Source organism: Xenia sp. Carnegie-2017, unplaced genomic scaffold (genome assembly GCF_021976095.1).
Source record: "Xenia sp. Carnegie-2017 unplaced genomic scaffold, XeniaSp_v1 HiC_scaffold_24, whole genome shotgun sequence".
NCBI lineage: Eukaryota > Metazoa > Cnidaria > Anthozoa > Malacalcyonacea > Xeniidae > Xenia > Xenia sp. Carnegie-2017.
Genome location: NW_025813487.1, coordinates 18,683,063 through 18,705,882, shown reverse-complemented (window position 1 = coordinate 18,705,882; position 22,820 = coordinate 18,683,063). Strand labels below are relative to the sequence as shown.

The 22,820-nt window shown below is 32.7% G+C and overlaps 1 protein-coding gene and 1 long non-coding RNA gene across 2 annotated transcripts in view; both read left to right on the top strand.

The window, feature by feature from the left end:
- The window catches only part of LOC124452309 (hemicentin-1-like), a 275,710-nt gene that overhangs the window by 226,795 nt on the left and 26,095 nt on the right, over positions 1–22,820 (top strand). Inside the window, exons 17-18 of the mRNA XM_047002889.1 lie at positions 1,929–1,949; positions 14,064–14,323. Coding sequence (XP_046858845.1) covers positions 1,929–1,949; positions 14,064–14,323 — 281 coding nt within the window. The remainder of the gene's footprint in view (positions 1–1,928; positions 1,950–14,063; positions 14,324–22,820) is intronic.
- On the top strand, positions 5,362–6,944 carry LOC124451734. Its single transcript, XR_006950634.1, has 3 exons — positions 5,362–5,395; positions 6,130–6,293; positions 6,459–6,944. It is a non-coding gene; the product is annotated as an uncharacterized LOC124451734 (long non-coding RNA).

Below are 22,820 nucleotides of genomic sequence, written 5' to 3'. Positions count from 1 at the left end.
AAGAGCAATCACTCAACCGAATCAGAGTTTTCATTTTTAAAAGCATTTAAAATTCGCGCCAATTATTCAATGTTTTGAATTTTGAACTTTCATTCCGAAGCTAGATCACCTAGTTTCTTCGACGTGACTTCTTCAGCAAGTTTAACATCCTTTTCAATAATCAACGCTTTTCCTCATGACCTGTATCAACAATTAAATGAGTTTAAGATATTTTGTATTTTCTAGATTTCTTGTTTTCACATTGGTATCAAAGGAATTTTCAATTGGCTGAGCTACACCTGACAATTGAGATCGTTCATTATCAAAATTGGAGAGTAGAAGCATGTAGTCCCATTTTCCCCATGTAAGTTTCAACATGTCGCCTAAATGTACCTACCATCATTCCAATGACGAAAGGTGAACATTTAGTCTTGAGCATTTACTTAAAATTTGTGTCAAAAGCACGCATGATAAAGCAATAAACACGATCTTCTTTTGATCACAGTCAGAAAAATCTGCGGAGCCATTCATATCATTTAGATATGACTTTTTATTTCTCACCTAAAGGGTAAAATGTAATTTTCAACAGGTTTAAACATTTTAATTAACAAAAAAATAACAGACATTTTAGACCTTTAAGCTCTTTCGTAGTTAGTGGCTACATCAAATTGTAGAATCAAGTAAGGCTTTACATGTATATCTTCAATGGTTTGTTTAGAAATAGTACCTATTTCTCTACCTCAGAAATGATATCAGGTTTTGCACTTTGAAAAACGCTTATGATATTTCAGACCTTTCTTCTGTTACTTTTTATGGCACAGGCATGTTGGACCCGAAATACTCCTTTTAGTTTGGCTGGAAAATACAAATTGTCAAACGACAAAGTCTTTGTTTTAATTATTATTGGATTGTTGCGTAAACTATCAGCATTGTTTTCCATAAATTAACATGATTTTTAACTAAGCCTAAACAAACGCTTATAAAGAAACTATGCATTTTCTATCAAGCCACAGCATGAGTGGAAAATGTAGATTAAAATTTCTCAATTATGAACAAACACTCAGTACTCCTCCACATTTCCTCAATGCCATAAAATAAGACAATTATAGACTATGGTTTGTTTTATCATGAAAATGTGTTCTTATATATAATTATTTGGTTAGATTTGGCAAAGGAAATGTCGTATTTACGATTTAAATTTCAACCCAGATAGAATATCTTTGCCACTCCTTAGGGATCGGCTGCAATTCACCTATAGTCAATAAAACTTATCAAGTTATGAAAATGTTGCTTTCCTAAATTCCTAGTAGGGGTTGCTATGTTTAAAACTTGATTTTATTTATCAATTACTTTTCACCATATATTGAGATTTTCTTTTTAATATTGACTAGAAATTTTCTGTTTTTGTTTTCAATAAATAGACAATGATAATTAATTATTTCAACTCCTCTGGTTGTGAGTAAAGGTGGTAATGTGTCATGTACATGCTAGAGGTGAAGAGGTAAACCTCCTGCCTAATGTCACATGGTTTGATAAAGATAACAACATAATTGGTGATGTTAGGTTATAAATCAGACATTAGTAATCACTAATGTACATTGAATGATGGTGGAAGTTACACATATAAAGCACAAAGTTTTGATAATCCAGGTTTTCAGAGCAAAAATCATTGAAATACAAGTAAAATGTAAGTTTTGCTTTCATAAGTTATTACTCTTATTTGCTACAGAGTTTAACCAATAAAGTAACAAATAAGACATTACATTTAACTTTAATATTATTGACATGCAGTATAATATCCTGACTGTAGAATGTTAAAATTTATCCTTTTAAATCAGCACATACAGATAATATTCCTGCTTTATAATTCAACACTTCTACCCACTAACATACAGAATTCCATATATTTCTATCATGACTAATTATAATGATTTTGTGTTTAATTTCAGTAAACCAACTGTGTTGATTAATTGTTCAACTCCTCTGGTTGTGAATGAAAGTGATAATGTGTCATGTGTATGTAGAGGTGAAGGAGGTAACCTCCTGCTAATGTCACATGGTTTGATAAAGATAACAACATAATTGGTGATGTTGGAGTTGAGTAAGACATTAGTAATCACTAATGTTACAGTGAATGATGGTGGAAATTACACATGTAAAGCAGAAAGTTATAATGATCCACGTTTTAGAGATGAAAAATCATTGAAATAATAGTGAATGTAAGTCTTCAACTTTATATTTATACTTTTTTGCTATAGATGTTTTGCTTTTTCAAATACGTAAGTGTAAAATGTGAATTTTTATTTTAGATCGTCCAAGAAATACCAACATAACCCTGTAACAAAAGTAAAAAAGGTCAAAATGTGACAATAACCTGTGAATCAGATGGTTATCCTGAACCAACCTACACTATTTATCATATAATGGTGCAGTTATCAGTAATAATAAGACATACATCATTCAATCTGTCAACTTCAATCACGCTGGTTCATATCGTTGTGAAGCAAAGAATAAACTGGGAAATGATTTATCTGATGTTAAAAATCTTACTATCATCAAAGGTAAAATTAAAATTTTACTTCATCAATTTTTGGGCTAGTATTCTACATTGTACATGAACAAATTACGACTGTTCAGTTTCATCCCATTTGTACACGATAGTACAAGATTGTGCTGAACAATGAAGATAGTTATATATTTTTCTTTGTTGGCGAGATTTAGATTCGTTGTGCTGAAAGACTACCACTGTCAATTATGATTGACTCTTAAGCCTACACCTCATATACCCTTTCGCTGCCTACTGCGCTGACGTATGCATCTGTCGTCACCTAGCTGTTAACTTTGCTTATTGCATATCCTCATTAAATAGGTTATCAAGAGCCTTAGACGACTATGATTTGTTTATAGTTCTTCGAAGACCAATGATAGTTGTTTAGGCTTCATAATAAGTCAATATTGTTTATGTCTAGTCGGTCACGCGATTGACTTTCAAAATTTCAAAATTCATTATTAATATGCATCTTGAAAGTTGAATGATTATTGTTATTTTGTTGTTCTTTCAACATCAAAGGAAATTTTCATTAAGCAAATTGGTTAATAATGCAGCGGTTTAATGCAAAATCTCATTGGATAGCAGTTTAGTGGAAAATTTCCACTAATCTGGACTTTTAGAGTGATAAGCGGGCTTTGTGCTGGCTTGTGACTGGTTAGGGCATCGATCCAACACTCCTAAGAAAATGCACCTAACACTAACGAATACTCTCATTATTAATTTTCTTTTCATAACGAATTTAAGAAAGGAATGTTTTCTGTTTTTAATTTCAGTGAAACCAAATGTGGTAATTAATTGTTCAACACCGCTGGTTGTGAATGAAGGTGATAATGTATCATGTGTATGTAGAGGTGAAGGAGGTAACCCTCCTGCTAAAGTCACATGGTTTGATAAAGATAACAACATAATTGGTGATGTTGGAGTTGTAAATAAGACATTAGTAATCACTAATGTTACATTGAATGATGGTGGAAATTACACACGTAAAGCACAAAGTTATAATGATCCACGTTTTAGAGATGAAAAATCTATTGAAGTAAAAGTGAAAGCTACTTGTAAGTTTGTAAGACAGCATTTCAGATCTCATTATAAACGTTTGTGTCGAATATTGAATTTAATTTTATTCTATACAGATCGACCACAACAAACCAATATCACCATCAGTCCAATGTCAGTTAGAAAGGTCAAAATGTGACAATAACCTGTGAATCAGATGGTTATCCTGAACCAACCTACACTATTTATCATAATGGTGCAGTTATCAGTAATAATAAGACATACATCATTCAATCTGTCAACTTCAATAACGCTGGTTCATATCGTTGTGAAGCAAAAATAAACTGGGAAATGATTTATCTGATGTTAAAAATCTTACTATCATCAAAGGTAAAATTAAAATCTTACTTTCATCAATTTTGAGATAGTTTCCTACTTTGTGCGTAAATCAGAATTATTTACGACTTGTCAATGTTCATCTTCAATTGACTTGCATTTGTACACGATAGTACAAGATTGTAAAAAAGTCTTTTTTACAAATGAAAATTTTCATAAAGTAAATTGCTTTATGAAGCAGCGGCCAAAAATCTCATTAGTTACCAAATTAGTGGGAAAATTCCACTAATCTGGACTTTTACTGATTAGCGCGATATGCGCTTGTTGGTAAATGACTTAGACATGGCCATTCTTACGCTAGTCGTAGTTCGGCCGTCTAAAATTGTGATCGTACTCAAATTGTAAATCAGCTACTGCGCATGCTCTATGGACTCAGATTGCTTCACCCGGATCCGTGGCATCAAATTTTGCCTTTTTATCGTTGTTTTTATCGTTGTGAAGCATGTTTACACTGGGCAAAGATTTGATGTTAAGAATTTCGCCATCAACCAAGGTAAAAAGATGGAGTTTCACTCTTTCATTTGAATTGTTCTTTTTGGTCAATTATTATTATTTTTTTCGATAGATATTTCTGTCATTCAGTATTCTGTCAGCATTTTCATCTCTTTGACATTATAATTTGAGTTGATTTCTGTGTAGCTATTTTAGCATTTGTCGTTTAAGCATTTGTCAAAATATTCATCTACTGATTGCAACACGAAAGGTAATTTATTTACAATGCTTTAAAATCATATTTATGTTTAAAATACTATTAGCTCTTTCTGTTCACTTTCCATGCGCTACCTGAGATGCTAAAAATCCTTAAAAGAAAATTTAAGCAAATCGCTCTTTTATAGCATTCTTTAGCTCTAGCCACACAATGCAATTAACATCTCGACCTTTGCCTTAGACTTAATGGAAATGTTCAATTCAATCTATCCAATGCTCAATCAAAATGCTCCAATCTTGTTATCATATGTTATCATAATGCTAAATTATTAAGTATCTACTTTTGTGTTATGTTTATTGTAGAAAAAAGATACCAGTAAGTGAATTATTCATTTTATTTTCTTTGTGTGATATGTGATGTTAATGTGTTTTTATTTCTCATCTTTTGAATAAAATATTTTCATGGTTTGAGCAAGTTAGAGAAGCTGTTGTTTTCGTACAGTACGAACTGTTGTATTAATGTTTTATCTATATTTTCTTCGTTTCGTCCATATCATGTACAAAATTTAATCATGGTTGTTAATATTGCAGTGGTGAAAATGGTGTTGAACCATTAGCAGGAGCTAATAATGCACAACCCAATCATTATGAAGTGGCTGGAGAACTTAGAAAAAATGCTTATTTAATATTGATTATTCATGAATCTGTTAATCAATATGAAACAGTAAATAATCCATCAACAAGTGATGAAAGTAAACCATCAACAAGCAAAGCACCACCACCTGTATATGCCTCGATCGATAGAGAAAACAGAAAGGAAATCCGGTTTGTTGTGGATATTTGTCATTTATTATTTAGAAATAGGATTTGTGCATTAATTTTGTTTTAGTTGGATTATGGCGATGATTAATTTGAATGCATCATGGGATTATGCAGGGGTTAAAAACTGCTCGTATGTGAAAGCACCCGATATTTAGAATTATTGTTATTTAGCAGTAATTGATTCCCAAAGACCTGTAAACACACTTAAAAACAATACATACGAATTGCTTCATTGAAACTTGATTTTATATTAGACGAGTGTCTCTAATAAGCGCTCAGTCTGCAATAGACAAACCCGGCACATTGTCATAATTTAAATTTTGTTATCGATTGGGCTAAGAAACCGTATATTTAGTCTTGACTTTGTTTCTGTTTGCTCACAATAAGGTGATAGAAAATGGTGTAAACATCTCTCTATTTCACTACTCGTGTCAACTGAACGTCCCTCCCCTCTCTCGAACTGCTTTGGAATTTATTTAACGTCACGGGTTTATTAGATTGTTTACGATGATTAAAAAACCTACATATATTTTATCATCATGTATATATGATAAAGTATATACAAAGTGATAACAATGTGCCCTCCCGGCTATCACCATAGTAAAATGGTGACTCCTGCACTTGGGACACAGGATGTACGGTTACACATTGTATGGATTGTTTTGTAACCAGAGTGCTCAAACATAATAGAAAAAAACAATGTTTGTAATGACAATATATACGTATTTTTTCTGTAGTTATACTCCTCACTTGATTTAAAAGATGTCCCTTGAAAAAACCCGGCCCAAAATCGTCCTGCACCGACTGAATATGCCAGTATTGATATGAGTAAACTGGCACCTGTCGAGAAAAAAGACGACAAGAAAAGGGATGACAAAAAAGGCGATGAAAAGAAGGAATAGTAAGTTTTATCTTTTGGAAAAGATCCACAAAGATCGACGTCATTAATTGATGGTTGAAGAAAAAGTAAAATTGATTCATTTGTTGAATATTTTTTAAAAATGCCGAAAACATGTTTTTCTTTCTCTTATTATGGTAGTTTAATCTTATTATAAATTTCCTTTAGAACTGGCGATCGTCGTTAATAAAACAAGAGTACGTAAAGACTGTTACTACATTTATAAAGTTTTATTTTGTTCTTCATTATATAATCTAGATTTGATCTCTAAACAATATTAAACCGAATACTTTATGATTGTGTCTGTGTACATAATCTTTTGCCATGAACAAACTTGAATCTTGGCATCTATGCTACAGTTTGTGAATGTATTTTACTTGCCTTTATAAGGCAACAACATTACACTGACTTTAACACAGCATTTTGAATAGAATATTGTTTTAATCGTAGTTTTACTTTTGTTATTTTAATTATCATGGTTAAACCATGTAAACTTTTATTTATGTAGAAATTAAGTGTAGAAATTCGATAGAAAAATCAAGCAATGTCAAGGAGTGTGATGGAAAACTCTTTAAATTATTTCTTTACGATTGAATGATTTCATATGCATTAGTGTAAGAGATGTTTACGAATAAAACAATTTCGTGATCATTATTATTTGCTTCTTTATTTTCGTGTCTACTGTAGATGTGAGATTTGACCTACCCCCAAAGACAAGCTAACATTGAGTGGCTTTGTTTCAGCAAGCTTGGGCGGTAATAGCAATTTTTAATTTAAAAATTTCTAGAAAGACAGCATACTGCAATTGAAGCAATTTAGTGAACAAAATGTAACAAAATTTTAATGTGTGAGTCACTGCACAATGGATAGTGCTGTCCTTGCTTCGTGTAATGGTAGTTTTCAGCGAGCGAACATCTCAATTATGCTCATCAGTGGGCAATATTCATTGACCTGTAATGATAATCAATGACAGATGAGCAGGATAGCCTAAGGTAGAAGATAGCCTAAATATATATATACCGCAGAATGCAGATTTTCAATTATTTCTTACACTGAAATGATTCCTAAAATTCAAGTGTCTTACTTGGGAGTGAATACGCTTTATTTTAAACCGGATTTGCAATTCTATATTGTCCCCATATTTACTAAAATTTTGTAAAATTTTCTTTCATTTAAGATTCTAAGCTAATGGTAAAACAATGTAAATACAACGATTAAAAGAAATTTAGAACATTACTTTTGTACTTTTAATTTCTGAATTTGTTTTGGTGACTTGTTGAGTTTAGTGTTCTGGTTTTAAACAGTTCTTTTAAGAACTGTTACGTTATTATTTTAACCATTCACCATGGTATTTGCTCTTTTTTAAACAATCTTAACTTCTAATATACCCGATTAAAAGAGCAAAGTCGACGTCATCCATGTACAGTCCTTTGCTAAACAGAAGTTTGCAGTCCAACCATCTGAATTGAAGTTGCTTGCATGGGTTGAAGTGGTAAAAGTTAAAGGACAACTTGGTTATTTGTCATTTGATTCACTGTTTTACGAAATCAAAATTTCTCAGTGATGCATGCCCCTGGGACTCGTCAAGAACATTCTCAATCTAGCCACGTTTGGTGTTTTCATCTAAAACTGCAGGATAAGATCATTGGTAGGATAGATGTGGTAAAGGGGCGGATCAAGCTTTCCCAGGGCCTTTGGTGATTCCAAAGTCCCCCATCTGGAATTCTTTGTAGACAAAGTATAAGAAATTTTAATTGTGCATTAAAATTGTGAAAATTACTAAGAATATTTCAGCAAAAGCGATTTATACAGATGTTATTTTTCACAATGATTTTCTTACAAAACCACTTGTGGATAGTCATCGTCTTCAAGAGCATTATAATCAACTAGGAAATGGATATTGGCACAGCGTGTCGAAGTATGCTTTCACAATTTATACATTCATCTAAAAGCACCATTAAGTCATATGTATGGATAAAATTACAGAATAAAGATTGTGTGGCTGGTATTCTGTTTTTAAAACAACTCTGGGTAATTTGTGTGGCTTGTCATGAGACAGGTTTTGATAAAATATGATCGCTCTGTTACATATGACAGCGTTGTCACAGCGTTTACATTCTTTTCATTACTTATATAAATATTTGCACAACATGAGACCCGGAAATAATTTTGAAAAGAAGAAAATTGGCTGGTTTCTTTAAGAAGCACGTGAAGATTTTTCACCAGCTTAGTTACTTCAGTATTGTTTAAGGTAAAGCGAATCATTTAAAATGTTAACAAATATTGATGGACAAGATTATTTGTAAATAATTTCATTGACATTTAACGGAATTTCCTGTGGAATTAAGAAGTTGTCTGAGATGTATCATAGTGGAAAGCTCTTTAGTACTTCCGCAAAGTACAAAACAAAAAATCTTGTTTTACTGGCAACAACAGAGGATTTTTTTATCAAAAATTTTGGAAGTTTTACTGATGCTCTTGTTTCCTTCAATATTAATGGTTATAGGAAATCAAAAATATACATAAAATATGAAGGAATACATCATATATTTCTGTAGCAGTTCTGTGATTTTACTTAAATTGCATCTTTACTTTACCTTTATAGACAGAATACAAGATGGCAAAGTTTGACTTCCTTTCATTTGTTTTGTTCTGGTGGATTTCAACATGTCAAGGTATTTATTATTTTTATTAGATCATTAAGGAAGTAAATGGCTATTTTTGTCAAATACAACTGTGGAATTTGCTTAGAATTTTAAGGTATATTGACTAAAATACTTACTTAATTCTTCATTTTGTGTACAATGACCATAATCAGTTCTGCATTGAATGAAATAATTTAAAAGCAATACCTTGCAGTATTTTAGAAGACAAAGAGTGTTCATTTCTTGTGTAATTTTCATCCAACGTTAGTTCAGTGAGTAAACGTCTCTGTGTACAGTGTATCAGCTGATTTGGACCAAATAAAGAAATAAATAAATTTTCATCCACAAAATGAAAAATGCCACAATTTTTATTAGGAGTATTGAAAATTAAATTAATCATTTACGTAATAAAAATAAGAAAATTTCGCGTAACAGACTTCATGAAAATTTATTCAGGAGCGACCGTATTCACCGTGTTTTTCATGGGAACAAAACAATCTTATTAAGTTTGAGTCTGAATTTTAGCGTGGTTTATTTCTATGCAGGGCGTACATATCCTCTGTGTCATAGGTCCTAGAGTAATCGATGTCTTAACAGTACACCTAATGAACACCAAATTCGAAATGTTCTGATATCGATATCAATTCATCCCCCTACATCCGTGTTGAATTTCTAAACATTCACAATGTCTTTTAACTCGTCAAACTTTCTACGTTTTCCTTCATAAGACTTAACAAATAGAGCGATTTTATCTTCATTTTCAATTTTTTCGCCTTAAAGTAATGAGTTATTTTCTCCACATATTGCGTCAAGGCCTTAATGTCATCACTATTCTACTATGCTTAACCTTCTTCATTGTCTGTGTAATATATTGATTCACGCGTAGTTGAATACTGACTTAAATAATTTAGCAGCTGGTATAAATATATAGTAACAATGATTACACTTTAACAACATTATCATTGCAATACTGCAATAGTTTATTTTAAGGTCATTATTTTTCTCTCTATAATTGTGGTGTCTTTGTGGAACACCTTCAAAAACCTGAATACCCCTGCCTTTGTATGTTTATTTAAAGAGCCTAATGCTCATTAAGCTTTGGTAGTCGTTGTTATGATTGTTATGAATAAGATGTTACTAGATGTTTCTTATGTTTCTTAATGGCTCAGACTGACTTATTTGCCATTGTCTCATGACACATCGGGGCCTCTCCTGGAAATCAAAACGGGCCTTTTATTGTACACATCTAGCTGTATGATATCAATGTGACTGAAATTGAAAAAAATTCTTTGATCCCTTTACTTATAAAATAAATTACAATTAAAGAAAACAGTCAAAGAAGTTCAATGCAAACAAAAAAAAGCAAAAAAATGTCCAGGAATGTGTAACTACTTTTAAGTTTTCAACTAACATCAAAGTCATCAGGAATGGAACGACTTCTCTTTTTTATAACACTAAACTATTTTACTCAGCTAGCAAAGGCTCTGATATTTGAATTTTTTCCGAAAAATATAAATTGTTATCAATGACGACATAATGCCCTCATTTTTAGACACTGAAAAATAAATTTATAAATTTGGCACGGGAGTAATTTCCGAGGGCCACCTACGATTGAAATGGCAATTTCCTTAAATTGGAGTTAGTCCGAGCCTTGTTCTATATGTTAATTTTGTTTTATATGTTTCTGTTATCTATCCTTTGCTACTGTTTTCATTTAATAATTGATATTTAATGGATTAAAATGAATTAAACGTTATTAGATTTTATACATTTATCTTTTATTTCCTGTCATGTATAGGAATTATTCAATCACCTCCCTCTGGCACAAGTTTTACATTTCTACCTGGAGAAACACAAAATATAACATGGACATTTAATGATAGAGAAAGTGATTTAGACAGTAGAACTTGGTATTTCACTGGTAGTAGTAATGGTTCAGCACAAACACTTTTGGCCATTGTCTTTAAAAACTTTAATGTAATAAAGTTACGTGCACAAATTCCTCCAAATTATGACGTCTACAAACCTTCAACACTGCAATTAAGAAATATCACTCATAGTTATAATGGAACGTATGAGTTTCGATTAGCAAGAAAGGGCCGTGCGTTATCTCCTTTTATATCCAAAGTCAAAGTTTTCGTTGCAAGTAAGTCATCCCTTTTTTTTTTATTATTTTGTGTTTTTATCAATCTTAGAAATTGGTATTTTTTTATTTGAACATTTAATATAATTACAATATGATTTATGTCGATCATTTTAACTCTGTAGAACCCACAATGTGATTTTCTATAGCTAAAACTATTTCCATTGACTTTTTTACTCATTTGGTGTCATTACTTGCTGAAATGGGGAAAAAGTTGTTGTTAGGTCCTATTTTAGCCTCATTGTGTTACGTGACATATATGTAACACCGGTCTAACTGTGGCATAAAAGATAACTTTATGCATTTCAGAATGGTTTGTAAGAATATGTACTTCAAATAGCAGGGCAAAATGTATAATTTTTTTAGTCAACACAACACAAGGTTTTTTAAGAATGAAAAAAAATATGTTTTTTGAAATGTTATCACTGGTGGAAATCATAGAAACAATTACGTTCCTCAACAAAACAAAGTCGAACGTCACATTTCATACACACAGTGTTTGTGTTGTTTTTCATGCAAAGTTTGCACCGCCCACGTTTCTCACTTTTCTTTGGCCAATGACAGTAGCCATTATTCCGAATATCAGCAGTAGGCAATCGCTGTTTTTTCTTTGGTTGTTGCGGGGTTGGTGTTGGAGTGCTTGACGTTGATGGTCGGCCTACTTTTCGTTTTGAATTTACATGCACCAGCGATGAAGCAACAGATGCCTGAAAGTTTCGACGGTTCATCATTTCCTTTATTGGAAGTCCCAGCAATCTGTAATCACGCCGGTATAAATTCCATGCATTTACAATTGCCACCATCAAAAAATGCCAATACAGATATGTGTACCACCGGCGTGATCATACCTTGAAACGGTATTGAGCAAGAAATGAATCAAGCAGATCAATTCCACCCATATGCTTGTTGTATTGATCAATAACTGCTGGCATGGGCAATTTGACTCCATTCTTCTTTTATCCCACCTCTCAGCTGACATAATAGGCTCAATTCCAATAAGCGTAGAAAAGAGTGTAACAGCTTTATTGTCAAACCAACGAACCGCAACAATGTTGCTGTTCTTTTCTCTGTGATCATAAGACCCTCTTCCCGTCTTCTTGAAAATCTTTTCCTCCTTCAAGTTACATCCTGACAATGGATTCTTTCGTACTGTACCAGTATAATGCATTCCCCTCGCCTTTAGTTGCAGGAGAAGTTTGAAACTTGTGAACAAATTATCTGCATAAATTTTATAATTGGCATGGTATGCTAAAGTTGAGGTCAGCTTTAGTACTACATCGGCTCCTTGGCCCAATTCACTTCTTTTCCCATTTCCACTTTGGTAAACATCAAAATCGTACAATATTCCACTGTCGCCTGCTCTACACCAGACCTTGAATCCCCATGGACGTGGTTTACTTTTGATATAATGTCGAATGGGACTTGTCCTTCCTCTGTATTTACACATCATTTCATCAATTGAATTGTGCTCTTCTGGAATATGTTTTTGGCAGTTTTCTCTCATTTTTTCAAGCCATGGTCAAATTTTCCACAATTTGTCTCTCTTGTCATTGTCAGATACCAACGAGTTGTTCACAAAATGAAGCATTCTCAACAAAAGCTGAAATAGATTATGACTCATGACATCACAAACAGAACTGTATGCAGTAGCAGATTCCCAATACTGTCGAACTCCACTCATCCTTACAAGCCCATATGAAAAAACATACCCATGAGTTGTTCTATCTCTTTCTTATTAATTTTTATTGAGTTTCCAGACTTTTGGACACTGTATTCATTGGTGCTTGTCACCAAATTTTGAAGCATATCATCACTCACAAATTGCTTAAAATATTGAAGAGGAGTTTTTGTTTCCATGTTCACTGGGGCTTCAACGTTTGGACCAGTAAATGTTACACTAGTTTCTGACACAACAAATGAAGTTTTTCTCCAACTCGGGTTACTTGTTCGCATTGAAGCTATGGACATGTTATCATCATTGTCATCACTATCATCGATTTTCCCACTCACATTTTCAAACTCACCATCATTATCACTGCTGCCAGAGTATTCTCCCAACAGAAAAAAATATTTTCAAATGAAAAAAAGTACTGGTTAGCATGATTGGCTTCTTGAATAATCAGCCTTATTGAAAATTGCTGACAAGTTTATTTGTATTTTGAAATTTTATAACAATCAATCTTCTTTGAGAATTTCGACATGACAGACTTGTGGTGCTTAACAAGCAATTGTAATTTTTATAAAAATATTACGAGCTCGTATGACCAGCCCCTTAGTTTCATGTCATTGTTACTAAAAATTCATGAATATTCATTATCCTGTAGGTAATTTTTTGGTAAAATCTCGAGGATGAAAATGTTTTTAACAAACTTGATTCTTAGAGGCCACTCTGCTGTAAATCTCTTTTTCATCACATTACATGAAAAATGATACGTAACTTTGTGCCTCTTCCATTATTGCTCTTCATTCAGACAAAGCATCTCCAATTCTTACAGCTTGTTTTTAATCATAGTTTAAAAGCTGTAATCCTTTTAATAAGATCAGGAGAAACGCTCATTTTTCCAACTTATGTTGTAAAATATTGTGGTCTATTGAATTGAAACCTTTTCAAAAGTTTACAAAAAAGTTGAGCAGCTACCATCAATTGCTTTAAATTCATCTTCATCAGTTGTACAGTGGCCTTTTCATGCGTATTGTTGTACATTGATTTTATCTTTAAGCAGTTTTGTAACAGTAAGGCATTCCATAATATTAGCCAAAGCATGCGTAAATGAAATGGGTTAGTGTTCATATTTTTTGGAGGGATCACTTCAGGGATTAAGGATAAAAATTGAATTTTTTGTAAGAGTAATGGTAAATTTCCGTCTTTAATGACTGATTATGCATCTTTTACATGACTGGGACGGAAACATTTAAGCCTTAGACCGACATCTTATATAAAGCGATATCTTCTCTTTTTTTAGTGAAACCAAATGTTTTAATTAGTTGTTCAAATCCTCTGGTTGTGAATGAAGGTGATAATGTGTCATGTGTATGTAGAGGTGAAGGAGGTAACCCTCCTGCTAATGTCACATGGTTTGATAAAGATAACAACATAATTGATGATGTTGGAGTTGTAAGTAAGACATTAGTAATCACTAATGTTACAGTGAATGATGGTGGAAATTACAGATGTAAAGCACAAAGTTATAATGATCCACGTTTTAGAGATGAAAAATCAATTGAAGTAACAGTGAAAGCTACTTGTAAGTTTGTAAGACAACATTTCAGATCTCATTATAAACGTTTGTGTAGAATATTGAATTTAATTTTATTCTTTACAGATCCACCACAACAAACCAATATTACCATCAGTCCAATGTCAGTAAAAAGGTCAAAATGTGACAATAACCTGTGAATCAGATGGTTATCCTGAACCAACCTACACTATTTATCATAATGGTGCAGTTATCAGCAATAATAAGACATACATCATTCAATCTGTCAACTTCAATCACGCTGGTTCATATCGTTGTGAAGCAAAAAATAAACTGGGAAATGATTTATCTGATGTTAAAAATCTTACTATAATCAAAGGTAAAATTAAAATTTTACTTCATCAATTTTTGGGCTAGTATTCTACATTGTACATGAACAAATTACGACTGTTCAGTTTCATCCCATTTGTACACGATAGTACAAGATTGTGCTAAACAATGAAGATAGTTATATATTTTTCCTTGTTTGCGAGATTTAGATTCGTTGTGCTGAAAGACTACCACTCCCAATTATGATTGACTCTTAAGCCTACGCCTCATATACCCCTTTCGCTGCCTGCTGCGCTGACGTATGCATCTGTCGTCACCTAGCTGTTGACTTTGCGTATTGCATATTTTCATTAAATAGGTTATCAAGAGCCTTAGACGACTATGATTTGTTTATAGTTCTTCGAAGACCAACGATAGTTGTTTAGGCTTCATAATAAGTCAATATTGTTTATGTCTAGTCGGTCACGCGATGGACTTTCAAAGTTTCAAAATTTATTACTAATATGCATCTTGAAAGTTGTGTGATTATTGTTATGTTGTTGTTCTTTTCCAGCATCAAAGTCTTTTTTACAAATGAAATTTTTATTAAGCAAATTGGTTAATAATGCAGCGGTTTAGTGCAAAAAATCACATTGGATAGCAGTTTAGTGGAATATTTCCACTGATCTGGACTTTTAGCGAGTGATAAACGGGCTTCCTGCTGGCTTGTGACTGCTTAGGGCATCGATCCAATACTCCTAAGAAAATGCACATAACACTAACGACTACTCTCATTATTAATTTTCTTTTTCATAATTAAATTAAGAAAGGAATATTTTCTGTTTTTAATTTCAGTTAAACCAGATGTGGTAATTAATTGTTCAACTCCTCTGGTTGTGAATGAAGGTGATAATGTGTCATGTGTATGTAGAGGTGAAGGAGGTAACCCTCCTGCTAATGTCACATGGTTTGATAAAAATAACAACATAATTGGTGATGTTGGAGTTGTAAGTAAGACATTAGTAATTACTAATGTTACATTGAATGATGGTGGAACTTACAGATGTAAAGCACAAAGTTATAATGATCCACGTTTTACAGATGAAAAATCTATTGAAGTAACAGTGAAAGCTACTTGTAAGTTTGTAAGACAGCATTTCAGATCTCATTATAAACGTTTGTGTAAAATATTGAATTTAATTTTATTCTTTACAGATCCACCACAACAAACCAATAATTTGAGTTGATTTCTGTGTAGCTATTTTAGCATTTTTCATTTAAGTTTGGGCTAGAATTCCAACCAGTAAATTTGTTAACATACGTATCTCCAACATCATTTCTCCTTTCAAAATATTTATCTACTGATTGCAACACAAAAGATAATTTATTTACTATGCTATAAAATCATTTTTATGTTTAAAATATTATTAGCTCTTTCTGTTCAATTTGCATGCGCTACCTGAGATGATAAAAATCCTTAAAAGAAATTTAAGCAAATCGCTCTTTTATAGCAAACTTTAGCTCTAGCCACACAATGCAATTAACATCTCGACCTTTGCCTAGACTTAATGGAAATGTTCAATTCAATCTATCCATTGCTCAATCAAAATGATCCAATCTTGTTATCATATGTATTTTAGTATTCTATACAAATAAACTCTTTTGATTTTTTTCCATATTTTTAAGTTCTATGCTTCTTCTCTAGACAACGTTCTTTGTGATGACCAAAATGAGAGAATAAAACAGTGCAAAACAGAATGGTATCTTATTTTAATAACTTTAACATCTGGAATTATCGTTGGAATTTTCGTCTCTATTTTATTTTTTTTGCGTTATCGTCAACATTGGTTTAATAAAAAACGTCAACAATTTCAATGTCCATCTGAAGTTAGGAAAATTCTGTTGATAATACTTATCAAGAATTGGATTTATCAAAATGAATAATAAAGAAGATAATTATCAATCATTGAGACCAAAGGATGACACAGTTGATACAACTTATGAAGAACTGGACATATCGAAAAGGAATATAGAAGATAATAATTATGAATCTTGGCAAAAAAATAATGAATCGGAGTACGAGATAGCCGACGAAAGAAGAAATTATGAGAACAGTAATTTGTTTTGAAGAAAATCATAAATTTATTCTAAACATGTGTTTATAAACATTTTCCATGTTGTAAAGTCACAATGGTGCTTTTACGAACATTTACATTTTCTGATAAGATTTGAATTTTGCATGTTTTCCTCCCTTTGAGCTGCTAGTACTTTATGATTTCCAGAAGGAAGCCATTTTTGATAGGAAAGTACACTGGTCATTCTGACTCATTCATTAGTTGTTTTTGATAACAGTGTATGGTAATACTGTTTTTGAATAAGTATTTTCTATTTATCTTACTGTACACCTGCCTTCCTGACTTGTTTCCTGTGTATACCAAATTGTTTAGAAAAGGATCACGAAAAGGCCCTGAAAAATCACAAAATCTTATTTCTGATGAACCTAAATCGTAAATTTCAAAATTTGTCTTTGATTAGGGAATGCCTTGAGACCCATCTAGTTAAGAGATGACCATAGTTGGATAGTTAAGAACACCTTTAGTGATCTACTATGGAGCGCCAATCGTAACAAAATTATTTACAGTTTATATGGTCTCATTTTAATACAGTGCTAGTGGGGTGTTCGACAACACAAAGAGAGCCTCAAAATGTGGGGACCTTTAAAAATTTAACGTCTTAATACTTGAAATATAAACAAATGTAGTGGAGAATCCCAAGTGTCTAATATCGCAATGCTCCAGACGTACAAAAAACCTCCATCATTCGGGAGCAACAATAAAATTGTTAACGTTTTGATATTTCATTGTCGATTTGAATGCTAAAACAACAAGAGCAATAACTTTAACTTTATAATACATTTACATTCAAAGGCCTAAAGATGTTTTTCTTTGATATTTTAGTCAGCAGTTATTAAGTAATGGAGCATTCGCAAAGAATGGCAAAAACTTTTGGTTAGATTCTGTTGTGGGCTAAGCCTTCCCCCAGTGCTGTGTCCAATCCTTTGAAGCTTAGTGTTAATATTGACCTTGTAGTATCGGCTAAAGGCAAACATTCCATTGTTTTTTTCTTTTATAAAGTGAGGGTAGGAGAATATTCATATATTCAGCACTGCCCTGCTGGGGCCAGTTGCACAAAGCCTGGATAGCGCTATCCATTGGATAGCAAAAATTTTCAAATTTGTAAAAAAGGTGTTTATATTTTACTTAAGACAAAGAAATTTTATAATCTTCGAAACAATATTTATTTCAGACTTTTCAGTGAGTGCTCAGTTCGAATTTTATATTTTTTTGCTTTTTAAAAGGTTTTATAAAAGTTTGAAAAAATTGCTATCTAGGCTTCGTGCAACCGGCCCATGATATCTTTTGAAATTAAAATCGCCAACAAAAGAAAGTAGCAGGAAAGAGCTTAGTACATGAATATTCACCCTCCCTCACAATTAGTGTTCTAGTCTAGTTTCGTCTCGTCTTGTCTTAGCTAGATGTGTTTCTGGGCATCCCCAACCCAAGAAACAGCTGTAAATATTTTTTTTACTATAAGGTGGGTGTGCATCAATTCTATGGGAGTAAGAGAAAAATGAAATGCTCGCCATGTTGGATGAATTATGTGTGGTAAATAAGAAAAATCCTTTATTAAAATCATGCAACATGGCGGTTGCACTTGCACACCAAGAAGTAGCACCCCATCCTTTGTATTCGGGTCTGGTTCAGTAGTCTGGTTATACAACCTTCTTCGGTCATTATGTTTTATAATTTATATATAATATCTATGGTTTTAATCATAAAGACAACATGTACTATGCAATGTTACACAAAATAGTGAGAATACGAAAATGAACTTCATTGGCCTAACTGGCCTTTATACAATTTTGACGATGAACAATGAAATAAATATTTGCACACCATGAACCCGGAAATAATTTTAAAAGAGTAAAATTAGCCGATTTATTCAAGAAATGTGTTAAGTATCACACCGTTCATTTAATATGTTATCAAAATTGACTGATTAGTCCATTTGTAAATAATTTCATTGACATTTCACTGAGTTTTCTGTGGATTAAGAAGTTGCCCGTTTAGTATCACAGTGGAAAGTACGTTAGTACTTCCGCAAAGTACAAAACGAAAAAATCTTGTTTTACGATATTTTGGATATATTTTAGGCAATAAAAATATCTACAATATGACCGAGTTTAAAAAAATTCTACCGTGTGGTTTTTTATTTATAGGCCTTTGTTTGCAAAGTTACCTGGATATAGGAAGTTAATTATATTAGATTATATTACGCGTAATCTTGTAATCCGACTTTGCCGATGATTTTCTACAACTTATTTTTTTGTGCACTCTCCAGATTTTTGATATATTTTAGAAAATATAATTATCTATATTCTGGCCAAGTTTAAAAAAATTCTACCGTGTAGTTTTAAATTATACGCTAATTAAGGAAATGAAAAGTACACTGTAACCTAAAGTTTAGTGTTTTCTTCAATTTCTTGACTTTTATACTTTCTTTGTGATGGTTAAGGACAGTAAAATAGTAAAAACATTTAAGAATTGTTTTTACTGTTGTATTTGATGGAAAACGTGTTTTAAAGACGATTTTTCGATTTATCATTTTGAATGATAAATTTTAGTTGAATGTGGTGATGAATGTTGTATGAATGTTGTGTTGATTGTGGTGCCCAAGGTGGTGCCAATTTCACGGTAGTTTTTCTTCATCCATTGTTTCCTGAAGACCATGTTATGTTATATGCATGGCACGAAGTATTTATAATATACGTTTCGCAACCGCTGTCCAGTTTGCCAGTCAGAAATCTCGACGTATGGTTGATTTTCTCAACACGTGCTTGCTCTTCTCATATGTCACTTATGATTCTCGACTAGTGGTTGGAATTCTCGATACACTTTTGTTTGGCGTGCCATAACTTCACGTACGTCATACGTTGCGAAGCAGGAAATTGAGTCTTTCTGAAATTCTCACGGAAGAAAACCAAATTACATGGGTATGTTACGTTTTGCTGTATTTTTAGTGGAATAGCGTACTTGTCCTTGTTGTCTTGAATGAAAATATTGTTTTGCTGTAAAGTTTTGGCGTAAATATTCATGGCATTCGACAGGCGCTATTGAAACGAATCTCTTATCGAGAATTCTTAGTTCAAACTAAAATTAGCCAATACTAAAATTGTGTTTGTGAAAGAAAATAAGTTTTAAGCCTAGGCCACACTATCGTCCATATCGACGAAAATCAGAACGAAAACTGCCGCAACGAAAATTTTGAACGAAACTCGACGAAAATTTCGTTTTCGTGCATATTAGAAGAATTAAACTTTTGACCTTTTTCGTTGACGAAAACGCATACTATTTGCTAATAATATCAGACTTTGTACTCAAACATGGCGGAGTGGCAAGAGGTTTTGATAAATCAGGGCTAATAGACTTTCTAAGATGTGTGCCAACTTTAATGATGTGAGGTCTAATTAAATCCAAAATGTAGTCAAAATTTGTCGTCGTCATTCGCAAGTATTTTATGTGTCTATTTTCACAAAAAGAATGATAGCACAGCGCTATAACCAACAACTACAAACAATAACGACCTTATCTAACAACATTTGAGAAATTAACCTTCCACTCCTCTTCCTTGTAAACGAGACAAGTCTACTCAAAAGCAGAGAGCCTTATACGCTACAAGTCCCGGGCTTGTGACCGGTATAGCAGAGTTAAAAGGTGAAAGGTTTATCATAGATTAATCAACTGAATATTCCTGCTCATTTTTGTTTGGAAGCATGTTGAACAGTTCATATGGACAAAGCTCGAATTCCATATTAAATATCAGTAACATAATCCGGTGTTAATGTTAGACAATACATCATTGCCCTTCAGTGAAAGCATCCCGCTTTCCACTGGAAAAGAATCTAATATCGATGTTAAACATAGATTCTTACAAGCATCAGTGATTATACTTATACATATCGGCAAGCGGGATGCTTGTAACAATCTATGTTTAACATCGATATTAGATTCTTTTCCAGTGGAAAGCGGGATGCTTTGAAGGGCAATGATGTATTGTCTAACATTAACATTATGTTAATATGGAATTCGAGCTTTGTCCATATGAACTGTTCAACATGCTTCAAACAAAAATGAGCAGAATATTCAGTTGATTATCTATGATAAACCTTTCACCTTTAACTCTGCTATACCGGTCCGAACATAAACTCTCTGCTCTTGTCTGTTTACAAGGAAGAGTGGAAGGTTAATTTCTCAAATGTTGTTGATAAGGTCGTTATTGTTTGTAGTTGCTAGCGCTGTGCTATCATTCTTTTGTTTAATAGCATTCCAACTATTTAACCTTGTGTCTATTTTCATTGTTCGGCTCTCGTAATTCTTTAATCAAGTTGTTAAATAGTCCAAGACGATCACGTCGTTTATTAATTGGATGAATCCAGTATCGACGTTTGCTGTTGCTTGTTTTCAACTTTAAAAGCAGTAACTTTTTCTTAAGAAAAAGTAATCTTTTTCTTTTAGAGATCGCCATTTTTCTAATCCGTCAAAATGCCGCTTGCTTATTGGCCAAAAACGTTTTGGCTTTGCAAACATGCTTGTAATTTTTCGTCGTGTCTGGCATGCATTTCGTGCACGAATTTTCGTTTCGTTTTCGTTTTCGTCAATATAGACGATAGTGTGGCCCAGGCTTTAGTCTGAATTCGAGAAAACCTTCAATAATATGGTACACAAGTGTATACGTTAAAATACAACAGCTTTTGGTATTGATATGCTTTGATGAAGATTTCTTTACCTTAACGTCGCTTTATACAAAACTTTTTAAGAATTTTGATGCATTTTGAATTTCATAATTTTAAAAGACCAAGACGAAACACTACATTAAATACTAAATGAGTATGTTGGGTTTCATTTCTTCTTTGATTCTTGAAAATATTTCTGTACTTCCTGTTGTATTGTTTAGTTACGAAACTAATAAGGGCCTGTTTACATGGGAATAGTGTAACCATACTTGCAAGGCTATCTTTTTGTATAGGGTGACTCTACCATTGACAGGTCCTGTGTATTACTATTAATGACAGCAACATCAGCATGTTGTAGACTTGATTGCAAATGAAACATTTTGGCTTCTTTGAGGCATATTTATAAAGATCCATAATTCAGTGTAAGATCTCTGATAATTGTTTCAAATTCATTTTAAAACGATGTGCAATTTTTTTTGACAAAAGTGTTTGAATAGAAGCATAATCAAATCGATATTACATTAATTATTATATAGTGCTAATTGCTAAATTAATATTTTTAAACATGAACAAATTCATATGATTCACAACAGTGTTTTTCGTGTACCGTTTGAATAGAAGTTTTTAGCATGTCGTTTGAAAAAGTGATGTGCAATTGTTTTCATTTTAGCTAAAACGATGTGCAAATTGCACATTGCACACCGCTAATTCGCACACTGCATGGGCCTAACAATCACAATTTCAGATCATTGTCATTGTTCATTTTTTTTTAATCTATTGTTTTTACATCTAGTGAACTCATGAATAATTTGCATGGCAGAACTAAAGATATGTCACTGGTCACCTATGATAATTGTAATGTGAGATGTAAATGTATCCAATGATTCACAATCTTTAGGAAACAATATTTATGTTCATCTTATGCTTTCCCAATCAAGTCAAGAAAAAAAAATGTTTTCCATGTTTGCACAGGCTTATGCAAACTGAGGAGACCTTTGGAGAACTTAAGATCTGATCATTGCAAAGCAGGTTTTGCAACTGCTTGAGTATTCTCACAAAGATCTCCAAGGTTTGCATAAGATTTTGAAGGTTTGCATTTTAATTTTCAAAAAAGTGCATTAATGAACGGTTTGCAAAATCTCTTTAATTGATTGAGGTTGAGCTATGATCGATTTACCCAGGCTAATGCAAACTCAGCCTTTGACCAATCAGCGCACATGTTTTACTGTTTTTATTTTATAAAGCAAATTAAAACACAAAAAATTTATTGCAATGATAAAGATATTTCTGTGGTAGAATTAATGGAACATATTGCTACGCAAATATTGCCCATTTACGAGTAGAAATTACTATTTATTTTGATGCACCATGTTTAGTTCTGTGTACTGGAGATGGGCCGCAGCGCCGGCTATTTTTACCAGTTCAGAAATGACAAGCCGCAGC